The sequence below is a fragment of the Centropristis striata genome, chromosome 7 (assembly GCF_030273125.1).
Source record: "Centropristis striata isolate RG_2023a ecotype Rhode Island chromosome 7, C.striata_1.0, whole genome shotgun sequence".
NCBI lineage: Eukaryota > Metazoa > Chordata > Actinopteri > Perciformes > Serranidae > Centropristis > Centropristis striata.
The window spans coordinates 25531519-25554063 of record NC_081523.1 but is presented as its reverse complement, the minus strand read 5'-3'; the positions used below and the strand labels follow the sequence as shown (position 1 = coordinate 25554063).

General features: G+C 39.7%; 1 protein-coding gene across 1 annotated transcript; it reads left to right on the top strand.

Annotated features, from left to right (window-relative positions):
* Positions 1-2646: 2646 nt before the first annotated feature.
* gas1a (growth arrest-specific 1a) lies at positions 2647-5783 on the top strand. The gene has a single exon (XM_059338028.1). It carries the CDS (start codon positions 3204-3206, stop codon positions 3987-3989), a length of 786 nt encoding a protein of 261 aa, XP_059194011.1. The 5' UTR covers positions 2647-3203; the 3' UTR covers positions 3990-5783.
* The last annotated feature ends 16762 nt before the right edge of the window (positions 5784-22545 follow it).

Sequence of the window (22545 nt, the reverse complement as noted above, 5' to 3'; positions counted from 1 at the left end):
GCATGATTTGATTTTTTCATACTCTTATATTTATGGCATATTTTTGTACTGGCAGATTAATGATGGCAGTATTGATAAGAATCTGCAGATATCTGCAAACATTAAGCTCAGCTTTTCTCCATAAATGAAGACATTTCCATGACAAACGGTGCTGAAACAATTTGATTGACGATTGACAGAAATAATTTGCCTGAATAAGTTCAAAAATTATTAAAGACATATTTTAAATTTTTTTTTACTGGTTTCAGCTCTGTAAATCTGAAGATTTTCTTACTTTACTGTGATAGTAATGTGAATATATCTGGGTTTCGGATAAAACAATAGATCAGCTTGTCATGATTTTCTTTTTCGTTGTGATCACTTTTTTATTGATAATTAAACTAGGTTATATAGGGTGTGTGGTTGCAAGTTATAGATGACAAGTAAAGTCACAAACAAATTAATATAACCACACATTTCCATGCATTAATCAGCACATAATTGGCAGTTAACAATTAAAATAAAAAACAAACGATAAGGATACTTCTACAGGTAGACTGCATTGGTCAGGGATCGAAGTCAATAACTGTGTTGTGATTTCTTGAAAGAGACATTGGTGTTGAATTTTTCAAATGTGTTTTTGGTGCTTTGAGCAGCGCAAGCCAAGTGCAATGTTCTCTTGAATATATATTTCATTATATTGGGGAGAAAGCAGAATCTCTGCAGCTCACACCAAAACAATCTAGATTGAATTTGATACATAAAACTACAGGTGAGAAGAAAAACATGTATTTGGGGGTGAACTGTTCCTTTAAACAGTAAAGTTCAGATTTTGATGAGAGTTATTCACTAAGTATGCAGTGAGAAATCCATCACAGAGGCTTTGTCAAGATTTTGACATGCAGGGATAAACACTTCCTGGGAAAACTATGCCAACATTTATTGCCCAACATCTTGACACCTGTTTCACACCGCTAACAGACACAAACACAGCAAGCTGAGTAAAGGTTGCCAAAGCAACAAAAAGTGATCGCAGAAAAAAACCCTGCAGTCCACTGCGGTTTCAGTCAGTCAGGTTTCAGTGAGTATGACTTGTTTCATTTCAGATCACATGTTAAGGCAAGACGCTGCAAAAAACAGCACCGGTGATTCACCCGCTGAACATTTGTCAGTGCATGATGTAGTGCAATCATGAGAGGGAAGTTAGCCTTAATGAGTGATTATATTAAATGATGTTCACTGAGTGCCCTGTTATACCACAATTAATTTGTAGTCAACTGCTCTGCTGAGGAAGAGTTAATAGGATGTGGATGATTAAGTTATCAGTGAGGATGCTGCTCAGATCATTAGCACTGCGGGCATGGGGTTCAATTTATTATTGTACAGCAGTGCAGTCACGGTGTCATTATCAATTATCTGCAGCATATTACCAAATAAAAAGTTAGATTTTATTGGGGTGTTATGGGGGTATATAGCATTGCTTTAATGTTGACCTTTGGGACATTTGTGTGGTTTACACCTCTGTCTCCTCTCATGTCTATCAGTTGGTCCACCTTTGGATTAAAGAAAGTTTGTATGTACAGTATATATTTTAAAAAATACACCATAGCTTTGTGTATTGGCTGTTAATGCTTACTGATGGGGCTTATAATATATAATGACTACCAGAACTCTCCCTCAATCAAAAGTAGTAAGGAGACACAGTTTGTTAGAATAGTCCATCAGTCCATCAATATCAAAAGTTATCATTGTATCTGTTAAGTAAAGTACATCTTGATGAACGATGCAAATATAATTATGCTTTATGACATTTCATTGTTGGATCTCAGTAAAGTGTAATACTTTTTCATGCATTTAAAAGAATATATGCTGCTTCATCAATAAATAATGCAGTGAATAAAACTCCAATTTTCCAATTTACTGTTGTGATCCCATAAAGCTGGACAAATTGTATTCAGTCTTTTTCTTATTTTAAATACATAATATTGTTTTTGTATGTTCATGATGTAGATACATTTGACTCGTAATTATTTGTATTGTTTATCAAAATGTTGGCATCTTACATAATAATCAATTATGATGCAGCAGACATAGATTTATTTTAAATGCATGAATATGAGTTACTCTTGCCACCTATGGTAATTGTAACTAATATAGAATTGAAAACCATGTTTTTCCCATAAACCCATATCACTGTTTACTTTTTATGGTGTAGATTAGATTGTAGAATGTATAAAATGATTTTCTCAGATAATTAACACACTCTGTGAATGGCAAAACAACACCTTATTAAATAGACAACTCCTTAATGCATTGAACCATTTAAATAAATCCTTATGACTTATTATTTTACAAGCAAACAAAATAATGGGATTTTATTTAGTTATATGAAAAAATAGGCGGTCATAAAAGTATCACATCTACGGTGTGATATGAATATAATTTGAGCATAAAAAAAGTTTATAAGAAAGCAGTATAATAAATGTCTACTCCACCAAATCTACTCTCCCACCTCACCTTGTATTTCTCAAGACCATCTTCCTCCCACCCTGAACTCCCGCCCATCACTACGTAGAAACCCACAACAAGTGGCCAACCAATGAGAGGCACCTCGCTAATGTGTAGAGAGGGGGCTGAGGAGGGACAGAAAGACAAATGCTGAAAGGGGAGAGAGTAGAGGACCACTTTGCGACCCACAAGGGTTGTTGTTTTTCCTCCATGCACTATTTGTTTGCACTCCCGTGCGCACAAGGACTGCTAAATGACCCAGCGCAGTCCTCCAAAGGGCTCCGGGGACTGGTCCGACTTTGCTTTTTTTGCTCGAGATCCGCTAAGGGGACGCGAGAGGGGACTCGCTGAGCTGGAGGCAGTTTGTTGCATGAACTCAGAAATCACTGCAATGGAATGAGCCGCTGCACAAACTCTCCTAAACTTGTGGAGAACTTTTCTTTTGGCGTCTGTTTTCCTCCTGTGAGTTTTTATTTGAGTTTCCACCCCAGTCGTGTATGGGTACCGGGAGCTTCGCTGGAGAATCCGGCTCATGTGGATCAGCGTTGACGGGTTATGGAGCCGGGATTACACAGCGCAGTGCCAGCCTGTTGAACGCCCACACAGGGGCCTATCACACACCATCTGCCTCGGAATAAATAACACTCTCCAGTGAAGACACCATCCATGGAAGTAGAGTAGAAGTTTTACATATGACACTGCTGTGAGCCAGAACAATGGCACGCTCTGGAGCTCTGCACAGCGTCTGCAGATCTGTTTGGCCTCTCGGTTGTGTGCTTTTGTTTTTTGGCTACTTATCCTTGGCCTCGCCGTACCACGGTCGGCGGCTGATATGCTGGCAAGCCATCATGAGCTGCCAAGCCGAGCCCGAGTGCAATTACGCGTACGAACACTACACGCGCGCATGTGGCCCCGTGCTGAACGGGGAGAGGAGGAAGTGCCCGAGCCACTGCATCTCCTCGCTCGTCCAGCTCAATCTAACCAAAAACGGGCCGGCTCTGGAGGACTGCAGCTGCGCCCACGACACGGATTGCTTGAGCACCAAGCAGGCCATCGAGCCGTGCCTGCCCAGGACTACCAGCACCGGCTGTACGGAAGCGCGGCGCCAGTGCGAGAGAGACGGGCAGTGCAGCTCCGCGATGCACGACTATCTGAAGCACTGCGGGAAACTTTTCAGCGGGGCGATCTGCACGAACGCCTGCCGGAATGTGATCGCGAATATGCGTAAAATACCCAAGGGTCAGCAGCTGGACACATGCATGTGTGACGGCACGGAGAGGGCCATCTGCGAGTTCGTGAAAAGCAGCATGAAGGCGCTGTGCTTCGACTCTCCCGTGAGGGAAGAGGGCAGCGGGTCCGACGACTACCCAGATCAAGATTACGATGACGACCCCCCGGATCCGGACTACCTATACGTGCCGGACAGTGGAGCCTCTCATCCAGCGGCACACTGTGTTTTGACCCTGCTGGCATCCATTTTGGCTCTATTGCCCCTCATTTAATCCCCGGGTTCATAATCTGCCCCGACTTTTGTCCGGATAAAAGGCAATCTAAACTTTTGTCACTCTTTGACCTGCTACTATTGTGAAAGGTCAGAGCCCCACAGACTAAAGGAAAGGCTGTTTTTGGCGCAGGCCTTGTTTGAATTAAGAGTTTAGACTCTGAAGGATCTCAAATCAGGATATTTTCTATGCAAATGAGACCAGAAAAATATATTTTTAAAGTGCCTGACCTCCAGGCTGCTTTCTTATCAAACACACCACTTCACTGCTCTCCACATGCTTTGCTTATGTGATAAGCTACATTAGATGACTTTCTCTCAGTCAAACACTCTGATTGTAAAGTTGTCATGATAGAGACACAGTTGGCTTGTTTTGGTAACAATGCAACGTTTAATAATCAGTACATGCTGTGCACTGCCAGTCCTTTTTCTCTCCTTTTTATTAAAGAACTATTTTTATATGACACTGTTGCCATTTGGCACCAGGCTATCTGATTTACAAGTATTTAATGCTGGAATCTGTATGAAACTGTAAATAGATTAGGAGTTAAAGTGAAACAGTAATTTATTACATGCCACCTAGTTACATCCAAATGTTCATCATGTGAATAAAAGACTGAGTATTCCAGCTTTAAAGGGAAGTTATTTTGACTGTATTCTCTTCAAAGATAATATGCATTGTATATATGTGTATAGCCTATATAGATTTTTTTTCAGAGAATCCTTTATGTTTTAGGCTATGAGATGATTTATTCACTGTGTATAGCCTAGAGAAAGAAATGTCTAAATCCACTGTATGATTGCCTTAATGATATACTTTTATAGAAGGCATAAAGGAAAACTTGAAGATATCATTGTTGACTGCGAGTTATTTGAGTTTCAGCCCTTGTTAGTGTGTTGCTTTAATTCAGACCGACAGTAAAATGATCTTTTAAAGTTTCAAAAATGTATTTGTTGCCAATTTGTCAATTTGTTTTTTTCAGACAAGCATGTTATAGGTGTAAACAAAGCTTTTACGTTATAATAAGCATGGTGGAAAATACATTTTGGATCATCAGCCAAGACTCTAGCAAAATTAGTAAAAATGAGTTCTGTTGACAGAAAGCATTAGTGACCATTTTCCGCTTTTAAGTAACACCAGTTTGGGATAACTTTCTTTATGGTTACATATCAGTTATGTAACAAAAGAATGCAAATCTGTGTGTAAATCATTATGTAACACACTTGTATTTAGTTCTTAAAATCTTTTGCATAGGGTCAAAAGTGCATTTCTTAAGGTTTTGATGGTAAAAGCAACTTATTTTGATGCATAATTGACTACTTTAAAGTGCAATATGTTGGCCTTAGTTTGCTTCCACAGTGCTAAATAAATATGGTTAATAATATACTCTATATCATTTCTGTTGCTGATGAAGATAAAACCCTGATTTCAATATTTAAAATTGTTGTTGTTAAAATTGCATTATTTTAAAGCTGTGTGAGTGTGAAGTGTGTTAACTTCTGTATCTACAGTAGAGTGAATACAGGGTCATTTAAAATGCAGGCCAGCTTCCTCTGTTGACTGATAGCCTAATGACCTGCTGGGCCTTGATTTTAGCTGGCTGTTGTCAAAAGAAACTAGCCCCATAAATCAACAATTAGAACTTACAGCATAGAAAGTCAAAATATTTTACTTAGGACTGCAACTACCAATTATTTTCCAGAATAATCAATTAATTGTTGGGTCTATAAAGTATCAAAAATAGTGAAACAATGTTCATCCCACCTTCTCAAGTCCAAGGTGTTTTTAAATGTCTTGTTTTGTCACTTTAAAAATCACAGATATTCCCTTTAATATTATTTAAAATTGAGAAAAGCAACAAATCTAATTTTATTCTGCATAAAAATGACAATTGATTAATAAAATAGTTGGCAATTGTTTTTCTGTCAATCCACTAATCATTAACATATTTGATGCAGCTCATAAACACTGATGTTTTTCCAAACCTGTCAATCATAGTGGAACGTGATGACAGATTTCAGTCTTGTGTTGCAGCTTTGTTGTTTAATTCAATTATAGATTATTAATTGGCTGTAAATACAAGGCACAATAAGCACATATTTCGTTTTTTAATTTTAATAATCATTGCAGTCATGCACTGTCGGTATGTGATATTCTTTTTTTTTTTAACCAGAATTATGTTTCATATTTTCATGAGATATTATAGATCATGCACCCTCTCTATTTGGTCGGCTCCTGGGGCTTTAAATCAATGATTTGCTGCAAAATGTTTCATTAGAGGGGGGGACAAGGGCCCTCCAGCTGAATGGATGGAGGAGAAGTCGAGTGGCATCTTTGTCATGGAAATGTTAAGCACATAATAGTTGGGTAGCACAATAGGGAGGCACTTCATTCTTTCAGGCTGGCTTGACACCTCTGGAGAGCCGAGCGGCGGGGAAGCATGTGGGAACGATCTGCTGCCGCTTGGGTCTCAACCCTCCACTGGAAGAAAAGAAGGAGAAGAAGAAAACACATGACAGGCCTGGCGAGGGATGTTTTATCTTGAAACATCCCCCTTTGTGTTGCTGTTAAATTATCTACCTACATGTGTTTAATTTAGTGCTTCTTACTTTTTCCCCATCAAACTAACATATAAAAAGTTACTAAAAATGATTTCCCATGTTTCTTCATCTTAAAAATCACAATAAAACATTAAACTAAACCTTTATGGTGGAAAAAAAAGATCCCCAAATCCTCTTCATAAGCGTGGCTCATAAATAAAATACCTTGTCAGTTTCTCGCAGTGTCGGTATGCAGTCCGCTGTGCATGAAGCTTTCCAGCAGTAGAATAGCTCTGTAGCTGCAGCCGGTCCTCCTCCTCCTCCTCCTCCTCCTCCTCCTTCTTGTCTTTCTTTTGCCTCTCGCATTTGTTCAGGCAGTTTCAGCACTTAGAAAAAAGCGCAGCATGCGTTGATTAGGCCATAATAATGCACAGTGTGTGAATGGATGAATGAGGTGCAGAAAATCTCACAAAACTGGCCTCCTTGTCATAAAATGGAAATGGTGCACAATGAGTGCTTGAATACATTTGTTGGTGAAGAGCTCACAAGGAAAATCTAAAAAAAAACAAAAAGTGTTTTAAAGAATAAGGGACACTTTTATTTAAATTAATTATTGAAAAGTGCCTCAGAAATGTGAAAAGGTACCACAGCTGATTTTTTAACAACAACCTCTTCTCTTCCTCCATACACATTGGTGTGTGTGTGTGTGTGTGTGTGTTTGGGGGGGTGGTTCTGGGTTTAATTTACAAACTGTGGCTGTTTGTGTTCCAGCTCTTTGAGCGTGTGTAAGGTATCTCTGCCATCAACTTTGCTTCAGTGAGCTCAGTTCACTTGCAGCTCTGTTTCTTTGGCCTCCTGAACAAAACGGCCCACACTTCACCCCATGCAGATCCATCACCCCTTCACCCCATGCATATCACAGCACAGTGTTTACAAAGGTGCAGCTCTCCCAAACGCTGACACTGCTGGAGGCTGAGATGTATAATAATCCTCACTGCACTTTTAATTACAGCATGACTCTTATGTTCTTTCCCTTCCTTCCTCTACATTGATTCAACAATGTATGTTGAAAGTTACCGTATATAATTACACAACTTCTTCATTACGCTTAGGGATATTTGACAACATGGAACATTTGACCTTAGCCCTACTTTTCCTCGCAGTGTTTTCAGTTAAATCCTGGCACCAGCGAGAGTGATGTTTTTTCATGCAGAGGTAAATGGAAAACCTATATGTAAGCTTTTCAGCTGTTACTTTTTTTTTTTTTTTAAATCCTCAAATCAAAACAAAAACTCTTGAAATGCTTCAGTGTTTCAGTTTGTTCACTGAGGGCCAGAGGATGTTGAGACTTATTGGTACAAATCTTGAAAGTTTGGGAAAAACTTTATTTTAATCCTGTTCTCAAATTTGTTTGCTGTCTCCTGGCGTCTGTAATATGAACAGCTAGGAAAATACACAGGGACAATATACATTGATTGCTGTTGGTAGAAAATATTTTTTAAACTATTTTGTATTTATAGATAAGGATTTGAGGCTGGTTTTATAAACATGTTATGTCAGTTTAAAGTGAAGTTTTTGCATATTAAATTATTATATAAAGCATTATATAATGGCTAATGGGGTCATGTGTCATCATGCTTTATAATTGCTGGTCACTCACTTTTTTAAGCCTGTGTTTATAAGACGTCATAAAGTAGGGATGTTCCTGAGTCGACCAGTCTGAAAACAAGAAAACAGTCAGAAAAAAACAAAAGTGAGCACATCTAATCTATAGGGTTGAACTTAGTCCAAGAACTGTGTAAATTATATGAACCAAGTTGTCAAAAATTTCAATAGCTTTATCATACTTGAATGAAACCAAAAGCGTTATGTCAGCAGTGTCGATCTGAAGCGGCTCTGTTAGCTCACAAACCCATTGTGTGGTGTAATAACGTTATTTGATGAAACGCCAATGGGGACAGTGGTCTGACAAGAATCTTGATTTGGCATTGCATATACCATTAGTATCTTAGCGTGCAAGTTTGATTTACTGTTGAGCTAGCTGGCGTAAGCCTACTTCCTCGGTTGACAGACACTGTGGCGTATGTTCGAACCAGCTAGCTGGTTAATGAGCTAGTTATGTGGAGAGCCACGTAACTGCAGGAAGGTATGGCAGCTCTTTACAGGAACAGCTGAGACAACATGCGTCAATATGAAATTTAAATACATACATTAATGAAATAATGTGTTTAAATGATAAAGATAAAGATGGTTCTGATTAGTGAAGGTTGCAACATTTACACGACTAGTCAACTAATTGCCCCATTGTAAACATACTTATAATGCATTATAGGGTTATGATTAGCTTTAGCCCCTAGCCTAACCCTATTATCCCATTATAATGCATTTAATCAGGGATTATAATGCATTTTATAAAGATTATATAGTATTATTACCACTATGAGTGACCATCAATTTTTAAGTATTATGGTCCTTGAGATTATAAATCCTTATAAAATGCATTGTAATGTGTGACAAATATTGTTATGAAGTATTATGAATATGAGTGCTTTTAATTTTAATTGTACAGTGCTATAAGCTTATTATAACACATAAGTACGTATTATAAAGCATTACAGACATGAGCGTTGTAGAAAGTGTTACAGACTGGTTTCCAACTATTTTCTACACAATTATCAATATGTCGAATGCACATAACATGCATTACTTCAACAAATAGGCTGTCAGATTTCCACCTTGATAAACTGTATTACTAATACTGAACCGTCTCATGCCTCGAAGTCTGCTGCGTTATCCTCATGTGTGCTGACCATATTTCTCACAGGCATTTGTTTTGGCCTCGGCTCCATACGAGCTTGTGCAGAAAGTGATGTAGAAATGGTTGGACAGTTGGAATGGCTGAGACGGAGGAGGAGGCAGTGAGATGGAAAGTTCATTTGAAAGGATTTGGAAATAATCCCCTAAAGTTACCACAGGGTATTCGATGGAATGGGCTCCACCTCGACTCCCCTCTGTGCTCCTGCCGTAGCTTAGACGCACATTTGTTAAAAGGTAGTTATAAAAGAGGTGTGTTGCTGCTAGTTGTTTCCTTGTGATTTTCTCTTAGAATGTGCTTTGGGATTGGAAGTGATTTCAGCTCTCCAGATGATGCTCTCCTTCTCACCCTCGCTTGGGAATAGCTCTGTGAATTCGTGCCACTCGAAGGAGACGCCGCTGGTGACACGGCGAAGCAAAGATCATTGATTTTGCATCACTCTCATTAGCTGCTTGGCCGGTTCCAGGAGACTTTTGAGAAACTCTTGTTGTTTTTCTCCCTTCTATTTCAGCTGCCACTTTGATTTCATCATGCAAGACCTCTGCTGAGTTCACAACCCTTTGAAATGAGAAAAAGGCCTGTAATCCAGTTACTCAAGCTGCAGCCCGACTCCTCGGGTCCTGAGAGAAAACCTGCGGCACTAATCCCACTGTCACCAGGAGAACGCTTTGCTACCTGACTGTTTGTGGCAGCCATTTGATATATTCGCTGTTTAAAATGTTGCTGTTGAATATTTCACAAAGGGGGTCACAAATTGTTGCATGGTGGTTTTGTTAGTTGTACTCCAGTGCTTATATAGCCGCTGTAATGTTAGAAAAATCAAAAAGACGATGCAAAAAAACCCTAAACCCATAGTAGTTTAACTGCAGAAGAATAGAAAACTATTTGGTTAGCTCAGGAAAAAGGCTGCAAATACAATATCAACAACTTGTTGGAGGATCGTCAAATGTTTCAGGAAAAACATTTGTTCAAGATGAAACATTCATGATTCCTGCAGAGAAAGTGGTTTGTTGTGGCAGCGAAGAAAACTGAATATAAATGAAAATAGAGGTAATAATATACAGTAGATATGGGAATATAGGTAAAAAATTGAAACACCCATTCCAGCAATGCCCCAAACAACATTAAGTTGTTCTAGTGGCTGTAGTATTGTGTGTCCCATTTACCTCGGAAGTCAGAGCTGGAAATTATGTCACAACCGAGTTGAAAGCATTCCACTACAACAAGTTGGAAAACCAAGATGGACGCCTCTAAGAAAACTTTTGTTTCATGGGGTGGGTGAAGAGGAGTTTTCTCTAGCCATTGTTAGCAATACCAGTTGATAATAACACATTGTGCAGTATTTTGGGCACAGAGACACAGTTGCAACAGCATATTGTTTGTCTATTTGGCTGATTTAATGGGACAAAAGTCAGACAGAAATGCTAATAAACATTATGTTACTACAGCTCACACTAAGCATCACTAATGCTGATGCTTGGAGAAGCTGTCTTGGATTTTAAGGTCAGGGTGGTTGAGGCTCTTCCAACTTTCTGAATCAGGAAAGTTTTCATGTAAGGTTTCGACTGGGAACTTGGAAACTCCCAAGTTGAAATGGAACACACCATTATTACCGTCTGCTGGAACGCAGCATTATAGTATTTCCCTTTTTCTGTAAGTTGTACTCCAGCTAAATGACGAAATGTAATTATTATGTTTGGAGTAAAGGAGGAAGTAAGGTGACATTTGTGGGTAACTTTCACGAAGTGTCAAGAGAAGATCTTTTCCAAAACCTAACCAAGTCGTTTTTGTGCCTATAAGTCATAGCTATCCCTTAAACATATTTTGATGAACAACTCTTTGATATGACTTGATGTGAGTCTTGGCTCGTTTTGACAGCAGTAATAACATAAAGTCAACCACCTCAAAGCTTAGAACAAAAGCACTGTGTTTTTGTCTGACATAAATTAGCTGTGAAAGAAAATGTTTGTGTACAGCGGCAGAATGAATAATTGGATAGAATGACATGAATGGATGTCTGATCACTTGGCAGTGTTTTGTTTTGAGTAATTGTTATTGATCAGCCCTATCAACCATCCACAGATATATATTCAGGTCATCGTGCACAGTAAAGCCTGCTTTATGGCCCTTCAATTGAAGTGTTTAACAGTTTTAACATGCTCTGTCCGCCCAGCTGGAGTGAAGCTGCACCCTCCGTCAGCCTGTAACAGCCAGCGGGTCCAGCTGCTTTGCGGGCTCGGGGGGACATTCCCGGCATGTTCACACATCACTGGAGGAGCTGGAGTGTTTGCCTTTCACTTTGACCACAACACAAACAACTTCACCCACAAATAAACAAAAAACGAGGCAGGGGCCACAAGTTCAAGCAGGACGCAGTCCAAGAGCGCCGAGACAACGAGTCCGGGCCGCCTCTGTTTGTTTGCTTGTGTTTGTGTTTACATGTGAGAGTGCCGGTGTGTATGCAAATGCATGTGGACTTGGAAGAGAGTGTCTGTTTGTGGAGGATAGCAGGGGGAGTTTCATCTCACGGATGCACCAAAGCCGTTCTGCTTCTCATCTCTTTTTCCCAGCATGATTACCCATAACCCACCTCTACCTTCTAAAAGCCTCCCCTGGCTGTTCACTTTTGAGAGGCCTCCACAATTCAAGGAATTAGAGGAGAGGGGCAGAGGAAAGGGGGGGAGGGGCAGGGACGAGAGACAGAGAAAGAGACAGAGAGAGGAAAACACAAAACTTGCTGACACGGGGCATAACTTAATTTCCACGGTAGGGGGACAGCTGTGCAGTGTAATCTGCCATGGCAGCCCATTCAGACTTCAATGGCAGGCTTGACCCGCCAAGGAAAACTCGAACTGCAGCCAGCCCCTTCTCAGTGAAGGAGGTGGTGACCGGGCCACCATTTATGGGCTTGTCTTAAAGAAACATACCCCTCTCGCTTGTTATTGATAACACCCCCAGCCCCCAAACACACACACACACACACACACACACACACACACACAGTGGGCTTCTTCGTTGCCATAACATCACCGGAGGTCACATGCATTTTAAGGAAGATCGTATTGCAGTTGCCTTCATGCAAAGCAATTTTAAGCTTCCCAATGATTTGTGGCAAAAGGGGATTTATTTCCAGATATTTTGTCTCTGTGGAAAATTGTCTTTGCATCATTTCCTACCCATCTTATTACAAACAGCATTGCATTTGTGGATGCAAATCCAGCATCCGCAAATATCCTTAAAGCTGCTCTGTGCAGCATTTGACCAGATGTGGCGCTGTTGAGCACTGTTGTATAGTGAGTCACTAATTACATTGGTGAATTCAGACATTAGCTCTGCGTCAAAAAGCTTGTTGTGATGTCATGCAGCAACAAATTTCACCAGTGAATTAAATATTTTCTATCTTAATCTTCTATTGATTACTTGAACTTTCTCTTGATCAGGGTAATTTTACTGGTGAAAATCACATCAGAGGATCGACTCATTTCCCTAGTGATAAAGCTCTGAAATCTTGCCTCACGAGAAAACTTCTGTGGAGCTACTGTCTGCTAATCCTTCAAACTCATAGATCTATCACTTAAAGATAGATAAACTAACAAGTTGTGTTAACATTGACAGTTTTGCACCAAAATGCATTGTGGGTTTCCTTGAGGGAGGTATTTGAAGCTTGCAAGTAAAATAAAAACTGGATATGGCACCGCTGCTCAGCCCTGAAGCTAATTTGTCCCAGTGGCCACGTGCGGTATTACAGAGAAAAATTCCCCTGAAGCCAAGAAAGCATTTTCCCCATCAGCAATAATAAAAGAGATGTCTTCAAACTGCAAACAAGCTTAATTATGTCACTTTCTATTATGATTTTTGATCCATGAAGGTTTTATTTTGTTAAAACTTTCTTACAGCTGGGATTTAAAAGTCTGTGACATCATCGCAATGTAAAGTCTATGGACAGAGCTCACAGGCAGGGAAAGACACTACTGCACATATTCAGTGAGCTGCATTACACGGCAACAAGTTTTTGACGTATGCGTCAGGTGAGCAGTTTTCATTGGACTGAATAGATGATATTTTTGGGTCAGGTATCCAGTTCTTATAATATATCCATGACTGGAATCCTGCTATAACACAACATTGTAGTGAATAAATATAGGGCCAGTCATAGCAATAATCTACTATAATATTCATTATACATCAAGATATCTAATTCAATAGCCATTTAATTGTGCAATCAACATTTACTTCTTATGATAAATTAAAGCTAAAAACTTGTTTAAAGCCAATTTAAATGTCTCTTTCTCAGTGAGTGTTGACAAGGCAATTGTTTAAAACTTGTTCACAGAGTTTTACACTCTCAGTGTGAAGTTAACATCAATTATTTAACATTCTCTGAGTAATCTACCCACAAAAGTCAACACAACAACACAAAATGTATAAACAGGAAATGTGCTTTCACCCCCGACATGAATAATGAGGCTGTAGCTTGGGAGTTGTGGGGAGTTAATAGTTTGGCAGTGGAAGTCAATAGGGGCCGGGGTCTCACTCCATTAAGCTGACCCCCAGGGCCACGTATTCATCCCTCACACATTCATTTCCTCTTTTATGCTCCCTCTCTTTTCACAGCGGAGAGCAGGCAGCAGTGCGGGCTCATGCAGAACAGCCTCTGTACAGACTCTAGGTCATAAATATGTTGGGTCGGTGTGTGAGTTGATGCGTCTTTGTTAACCCAAACACAAACGGGAGCCTTCAATGAAATGAATGAAAAAGCAGGCGTGGGACAGAGAGAGCTGTGAAAGGTACTGATCACAACACTGGCTCCCAGTTTTAGGCCTCAACACACAGTTAGCACACAGCTGAGTTAAGTTTCAGTGAGTCTACGCAATGTTAAATAGTCATAAATCTTGTCCTTTTGAATAGCATTACAATTGGATTGCTATGATCTATATTCCTTGATGAGTCTGTATAAATTAGATTTCTGTGATTCTACTTCATTTATGTACTCAACAGATTAGTAAATGATTCACATCAGCTCAGTGTGTCATTCAAAACACTGGTTTAAACCCCCTTTCTTCCTGTTGTGCTCCCTGCAGTGGCATTTGTAAACATCTTCAAGTGAAATCCCAAGAGCAAACACATCCGAAAGCCTTCAGCACGCTGCACTTCACCTCTCCTGAAAGAGACTCAGAGCAGAGGACGTCTCTGTTTGAAGTCCAACAAGTGGCAGTAAAAGAAGTGCTGAGTGTAACTTGGAACAGGAACCAATCACTTGATTTAAAGGCACACATCCAAAGTAAACAAAAGTGTATTTATGCTGTTTTTGGAGGTAATAATTCTTGATGTGGCTGTTTTTCTCTACAGTGATTACTAAACCTTTCAAGTTTCCCCTATTTAACCATTAATAACCCTTAAAAGTAGAGTAAAACACACCAAAAAAACCCCCAAATAAGTCCACATTATCAGTCTTTTAGCCAAATTATGTCCTAAATCGCAATATACAAAGGCACAAAAACATGATGAATCAGTAATAAACTCAGCTGACATGAGCTAAACACATAATGAATAATTCCACTTGGGCTGCAAAGGAGCGACACACAATGGTCCAGTTTACCAAAGCGACTGAGAGCAGGGCTGGTGATTCAGGGTCATTTATAAAGCCCTCTTTGTGCTGCAGTTCATGATGGAGCAGGAAGGTTTTCAGATGTCCCTGCATTGTTTAAGGATGACAGATTGAACCCACAAACTAAAAAAGAAAGGAAAAAAGAAATGAAGCAGGGAGACTTTCATGTCATGTCTCTTCTGTGGTTGCGAAGGGTAGCACAGTTCACTGGCATCATGTAGTTTGTTAGCGCTTAAAACATGAAAATAATGTTATGTGGTGCCATTAAAAATTGACATGTGATTAGAGGCTTCTAAAACAAAAACCCACAAAATGGTAGTACATTCAGATGGAGTTATGTGAAGGAAAATCTGCTAAAATCAGGAAGACACCAAAGTAACTGTAGAAAGTGCTGCGTTGTGTCAAAGTGGACTGCTTTTCCTTTCTGTCCATTTCACGTTAATGAGAAACACAGTGTTGTCTGGGTTGAGTACCTGGATAGAATGAAATAATACTTTAACATGTGCTCTTTGGTGAATTGTGTGATTGCTGAATTAGAGGACATGCTTGGACTGATTCAGAAACAATGTTTTTTCTAATTGTATTGGTACATTTGGTCTGTAATTGGAACTGTGTTGTTATTTTCCTTGTTTTTTTAATGGAGTTCTGCTAATAAAGACACAAGCTCAGAGCTGAAAAGTTCATCACCTGCTTTTATCTTTTCTACTTCATTAACATCCTTCTGGTAAGAGCTAGCCAAATTGCAGGACCTATTTTTTACCCTTTGCTCCCACCAGCAGCAAAGTTAAAACCACTGGCTCCCACAAGATTTGTGATGTCCTGCGGGATCTTAGTCTGGATGTAATCCTCTACGCCCTTTCTCACAATTTAAGTTAAAAATCATTGTTGTATCTGCCCCATCTTTTGGATCCAATCCAAAATTGAAATACTTCTTCTTTGGCCCATGCTACATCCTTCCATCTAGTTTCATGAAAATCAGGCCTGTAGTTTTTCCATAATCCTGCTGAAAGACAAACAAACTGCCCCGAAAACATAACCACTTTGTCCGAGGTAATTATTTAAAATGAAGACTACGAGCAGGAAAAAGAGGATAACTATTATAGGCAAAAAAAGTAATACATCAAAAGTCCCGAAGAATTCTACCACTGCTCTTTTCCTGGCTCATACAGGCCCTTTCCCCCTCACATGGAAATCCAGCTTAGCAGCTCTGGAGTAAAGACGGAAAGCTGAGCGAGTCTCTTCCTGAACTGCTCATATGTCATGTTAAAGACACTGCAGGAACAGCAGAGGAAGGTGGGGCATACAACAGGGAGTTGGTAATGTCTGGAGCGAAGAAACAGAGAAGTTGTGTGTTTGTGTGTGTGTGTGTTTTGGGGGAGGGTACTGCAGGAGTGGCAGGAACTAGAGTGAAAGTGAACAGGCCAAAATTATGGCAGGGGAGTGTTTGTGTCAGCAAAAGTGGGACAGAAAGCAACACAGAAAGACTGAGGGAGAGATTTTGAGACTTTAAGAAGGGAAATTGTTGTGCACATGTGCCATGCTATGGTGCTGTACAAAGTATAAGTGAAATTGCAGCTAAGAGTGCATCTACATTCATTTTAAAACACAGTTTTTATGTGAAAACTACTTCCAACTTAGTGTTTCCAGGTTAAACATGTAGAGCTTTCTGTTCACAGTGAAACATGAATTAAAGAAAACCAACAAAATATATTTTTCTATGTCCTAAACTGTGTATCACATTTAACATCTGGTGAGGAGTGAGACAGACAAAATCTTCATTTTGTTTATATGCATAAATGTAAAAAAAAAAAAAAACACTTTATTCTTATACTGTCTCTCTGAATGTACCTGTAATCACAGTATGTCTGAAACGCTCTGTTTAAGGACCAGTCTCTTTAAGCCCCTCTCCTGAAAAAAGGCCTGTCTGCTCGGATTGGTCAGTGTTTCCAAGTCTTCTCTTTTCTCAGCATCTCTGTGCTATCATTGCAGCTGGGGAATGAGTGTAATGTCACTGTAGCAGCAATTTCAAGTTTACAGTTACCTTACAGGAGTCTTTATAGCTTGTTTAAAGACACACTTTCTGAATACGGGATTTCTCTGTAGATTAGTCATTTTTGATACTTTCTCAGTACTTATGAAGCACCTAAACCTGCTCTTTAATTTAAAAAAGACATGATAATCTTAATTTTTATAAAATAGGACCTTCAAATCAACGCTGATAGAATAAAGACTAAAAATATTCTCATGTCTGTACTCAAAATACAAAGGTGGAGCCAGAGACCAGTTCGCTAAGCTTATATGGTAACAGTGACAGCAGTTCACCAGGAAGTCACTTAGCCTAGCCAAGAAACAGTCTTGCACACAGAGCCAGGCTAGCTGCGTCTGCTAAGCTAAACTAAGCTAAGCTAAGCTAACTGTCTCCTGGCTGCATTTCCGAAATATGTGAAACTACTCATTTTAATCTTTATACAGGATTTTTCAAATATATACAGACTGCTTTAGAAAAATTATAGCTTATTCTTACAGGTAAAGTAAGTTTATGTATGTAAAATGGGACAGGTGCCTGTGACATTTACTGCAGATGCTGCAAAGCAAATAATTTCATTTCCCGGTCTGGGACAAAGTTTATAAATGATGGTTGGCTGTATGGATTTTCAGACATTTTTTAATGATTAAATGGGATTATGTGGTGTTCGCCGGACTGCAGCCCTTGGTGTGGATCAGTCAGACAACAGCAGACAGTTCTGGGCTGGCAGCAATCAAACAGGTAAACCTCTCTGGAGCCAGCTGCTTCCACTCAGCCCTCAGTCCCCCTCCTGACGCAACCTCAACACACACACACACACACACACACACACACACACACACAGGCAGAAAAAAGTTTGATAACTTGGATTTACCCCTGAAGGCACAGAAAAAAGACTATGAGACAATTAACAGTTGGGGTTGAAATGAGTAATTTAACATTTTGGGAAATGTTTGAGAGCCAGGAAATTTTTAGCTTAGCTTAGCATAAAGACTGGAAACAGGATGAAACGTATAGTCTGCCTAGACGGCTAGTCTGGTAACTCACTTGTCTAATTTTTATAAATGCATCCGTCCCACCTCAGCTCACCCCTCTTCCACCTCTTTGCACTCTTTTTGGACTAGCCAAGAGTTAGGAGGAGCGAGTTGATGCAACCAGAGCCACGGGAGAGTCATTTCCACTCTTCAGATACCTATGGGTGACATCATGGTGACTACGACCATATTTTATACAGTCTATGCTTTAAACACACCAAGACATGTTTAACCCTTTCCAAGCTTTATGCTAAGCTAACTGTCACCTGATTGTAAGGCTTCATATTTTATACACCAACTTGACAGTGGAACTGATTTTCTCATCTAAAGGCAGGCAGAGCAGGTTTCATCAGCTATGAGCTGCCTTTTGTGATTGTTTTCACTCTATGCACCTTGCAATTTTATTTTACTATTTACTATTTCTATTTACTGTTTCACATGGATCAGATCTGCAGCAGTCGTGCCATGCAATCATGTTCTTTGTGACCTGCCAGGCTATACTGACTGTTTGAGATAAGATAAGATGTCTCTGAAGTACTCCAGAGAAACAAACATTTCTGGTATTCATTCCCACAAGGCTGACTCAAATACAATCTGCAGTTGTCTGTTCTTCCCAAGTGCCTGTGGTCATCTCTAACAAACATAGCAATTGCAACACAAGTGTTAAGTTGGTGGTGGGCTCCAGAAATTAATTTAGCTGGCACGGTCCGAGATGGCAACACAGCAGAGATTTATAGACTTGTGTCTAACTTTGAGCTGCAACATTATTTACTGACAGTCGAACATAAAACCCTGAACGTGGATTTGTGGAGAGAAGGATGCAAATATTTAGATTAGTGTCTGACCTACAGCTGCACCTCAGCGAAGCAGGCAAAGGGACAACATAATTCATGCTGCGAAGCTGGAGGTGAAGTGAACAATCGGTATGAAGTGGGGACAGTGTTGTGGTGTATGGGGAACAAAGTCTTGCTCAACACTCTGATGTTTTACGACAAGAGCTACAGTGGGATTTATGAAGCAGGCAATCAGTTCCAGATTTGGAAAACCAAACACTGAAAATAATGTTTGTTTATTTGCAAAATGAAAATGGCACTGTCTGCTGTGGAGATATACGGCTCCCCTCCCTGCAAATTATTAGCTGTGAAGTGCGAGTTGAGAAAGACTTGTTGTTTGTGTGTCTCACTTTCTTTGCTTTTCTTCACTCATTTGTTTGGCACCTCCCCGCTGGCAGTTGAGCTGAATAAATTAATCATCCCGTGTCTGATTATACACACACGTTGTTTTTTTCTCCCCTTCCTGCTTCTTAGCTGAAACTAAAAAGGAGTTGCCATTAGATATTCTCTTCTCGTTGGACTATCTTTGCCTGAAGCGACAAATTGTCATGGCTTAGAGAAGAACTGACTCATTCCTCTGCGCCCGTTTCGTTTTACAACCACCCCTGAATGGCGTATCAGCTTCCAGTGGGTCCTTGGCCTTTGTTTGGAGAAAAGGAAACAACAGCTGTTGCTTTCACAGGATTTACTAACCCGGGGTCCCTGGAAAAAAAGGAAAAGAAATCTACCCCTTTTTTTTCTTTAAAAAGCAAAAAGTGTCCTTGCCAAAGAAACGGCTCAAAATCAACACCACCAGACCTTTTTCTCTGTTCCTGACACCTACACACTTTTTTATTTTTCTCTCTGTCTCGTACAAACACACACAGCCTTTTAGTCTCTTTGTGGAAAGGAGGAGTGGGTGGAACGGGAGGAGAAAAGGGGAAACTCACAGGTTCAGCCCCTTCTTTCACCTGTCTCATTATTAGCGGTGATGAAGGACAAAGTCAGAATTCCCTCCAATAATTCTGTCTCTGAGCCGCCTGTCTCCCTGCGTCCACCTGTTGACAGAGCTGCTAAATGAGTCCTGGGCAGGAATGTTAATCAAAGAATCTGACATGTTGCTGGAGATTTGGCCTTCAGCCTCTCTGCGGGCCTCTCGGACAGGTGGCTTTGTCTCTGTGGAGCAAATCACATATCAGGACTGTGGGACATTTCAGAACTCTTTCAGCTGATGTCTTGTTCTTTTTCCAGGATAGTTTGTCTGTTTTGTTTTTTTTAGCGAATAAAGTCAAAAGAATCATATAAAAGCCTCTATGTTGTTTTGAGGTTAGATTCTTTCATGTTGTTTTTCTTCCATCCTTTTCTGGTTCTTTAAAAAAATACATTTGTGGATCTCTACAAGAGATTTGAAAGATTTCTCTACATGTCCAACACACAATATTTTTGGCCTCAACTTGAGCTTTGTTTGGTGGTTTTAATACCTCTCTGAGATCTTCTGCTACATCGGTCAAGGAGATTATGTTTCTAATGTGGTTTGGCTGTTTGTTGTTTGTCTTTCAGCAGGACTACAGGACACCTACTGGACCAATTTTCATGAACCTTGGTAGAAGGGTGTAGTAAGGGCCAAGTACAAACACTTCAGCTGTGATTCAGAGCGGATCTGAAGTGTGGATACATTAATTAATTGGGATTTTCCTAAACATTGTGCAGGGTTCCTGCAAATCCTTAAAAAGTCTTAAAAGACAGGCCTGAATTGACATTAAAATGTCTTCAATCAAGCTTTCAAAAGTTTAAATAATATCAACATAGGAAGTAGGATTTAAAAAAGAAATAATTTACCCAATGCGCATAAATGTTCAACAATCAAAATTGCGAAACCAGTTTTTCAATCTTGGCATGGTGGGAATTAAGACAGTAGAATCCCTGCAGAGTGAAAAAAACAAAATTGCAAAGAAAACTCCCCAACTAAAAGCAAAAAAGTTATTATTTTTTTTACAATAAAGATTTGGGCAAAGCCCAAAGTTATTAATGCCATTTAATTTTATTCCTCAAACTTTGGTATATAAATATAAAATTCCTAAATTAATTCCAAGTGTCATTAAAAACATATTTGACATCATTTTTAAATCTAATCTATCTTAAGCTGAAGGAACCCTGTGTGCTAATGCATTTGTGCTGCATTCATGTGGTGTTGGAATAATATGAAAAATTAGTCCAAGATAATATTTCATGGCTTGCTGATCCGTTTGCCATGCAAATACTGGAAACAGCTATCAAAATGTTTAAACACTCTAATTAGCGTCCATGTTTTTTCAACATTACAACTTAAAGCTCATGAACACATCGACATTGGAATACAACTTCCCAACTTGAGAAATGGGACCCTCTGTGTCTGTATGTGGAGGTGGAGTGCCATTTTAGTTTTCTATGTTTCTATGTTTCAATCCAAGCCACAGAGGCGAGCTGGTACAGTTAATCTCTCATATGTTTTCATCTCCATAAATCAGCAGCATCTTTCAGACAAGAAAATATTTTAAGATGAGAGTTCATTAAAGGTTGTTAAATGTAATTAAAGCCAATATATTGTGATGTGCTGGAAATAGGATCCTCTGATTCACACAGTTTGTGGTTTGGCTATCAGAGGAGAGGTGTGTGTGTGATGAGCTGATGGGTTTTCCTTCAACTCTTAACCTGCTTGGATTTTAATACAGTAGCTGGGAAAAATAATGTTTTGTCTGTGCCAGCTGATCAGATGTTGTGGCATGAGGCGGAGAGCAGCTGGAGGATGGGATTGTATGATGAGGTTAGTGGGACAAATTCATCATGTAGCTGAAACAGCCCCAGGGTAGAGGAGATCATCATCAAACAAAACACAAACTAATTGCAGAACATCATAGTGCAGGTTCAGTCTTTTTGATGTGTGTGTGTGTGTGTGTGTGTGTGTGTGTGTGTGTGTGTGTGTGTGTGTGTGTATGTACTCTGGCCTCATTTTTTGGGGGAAACCGCAATGTTTAATCTTGACATTAGTACTTCTTCTACAGGCGTGAAGCCAAGCTGTGTATGTTTGGTGGTGGTTAACCAGCCAGAGAAAAGATCCTAATGAGATACCTGTGTACACTCGTCGGCCGGGCTTAGCCCAAACATTTGTTCAGCCTCAGGAACAAAACGTAACTTTACAGACGGTAAAAAATAACTTCTTACTGCTTTGTTTGATAATCCTGTCCTAAAATATAAGGGCCAATTTTCCTCAAATAAAGCCCATATTCATTGATGCCATATGTACTTTTGTTAAGTGATTTTCAAGTTGAATTGGCGGCATTTCTTGGCCCATAAAACTTTTGCCAATTGAATTTCCATTCCTGTTATATTTTTCTTTGGCATTTTTGTAGCATTGCAAAGTCACAGCTTCCCTTTTTCTTTTATGGACAGGCTCTTGCCATTCAAAGTCCTTTTTTGAGAATTGGGGGTTATGGGCAGTGGATGTTTAGGGGGAGATATTAGGTCAACAATATATGTCACATAGTGGTTTCCAAGGATTATGTAAGGAGACAGCTAAGTGGGTTCAAATTCAATGAGGGAGGAGAAATATGGGGAACTGGGGCTTGTAAGATTGATGTTAAAGTAGGGAAAGCGCTTGAAGTTGAAGTGAGATTTGATGCTGGTTTCAGTCCAAGTAATGAGTATTTTGCACATATCCAAGTGAAAAGTGCAGAGACAAATG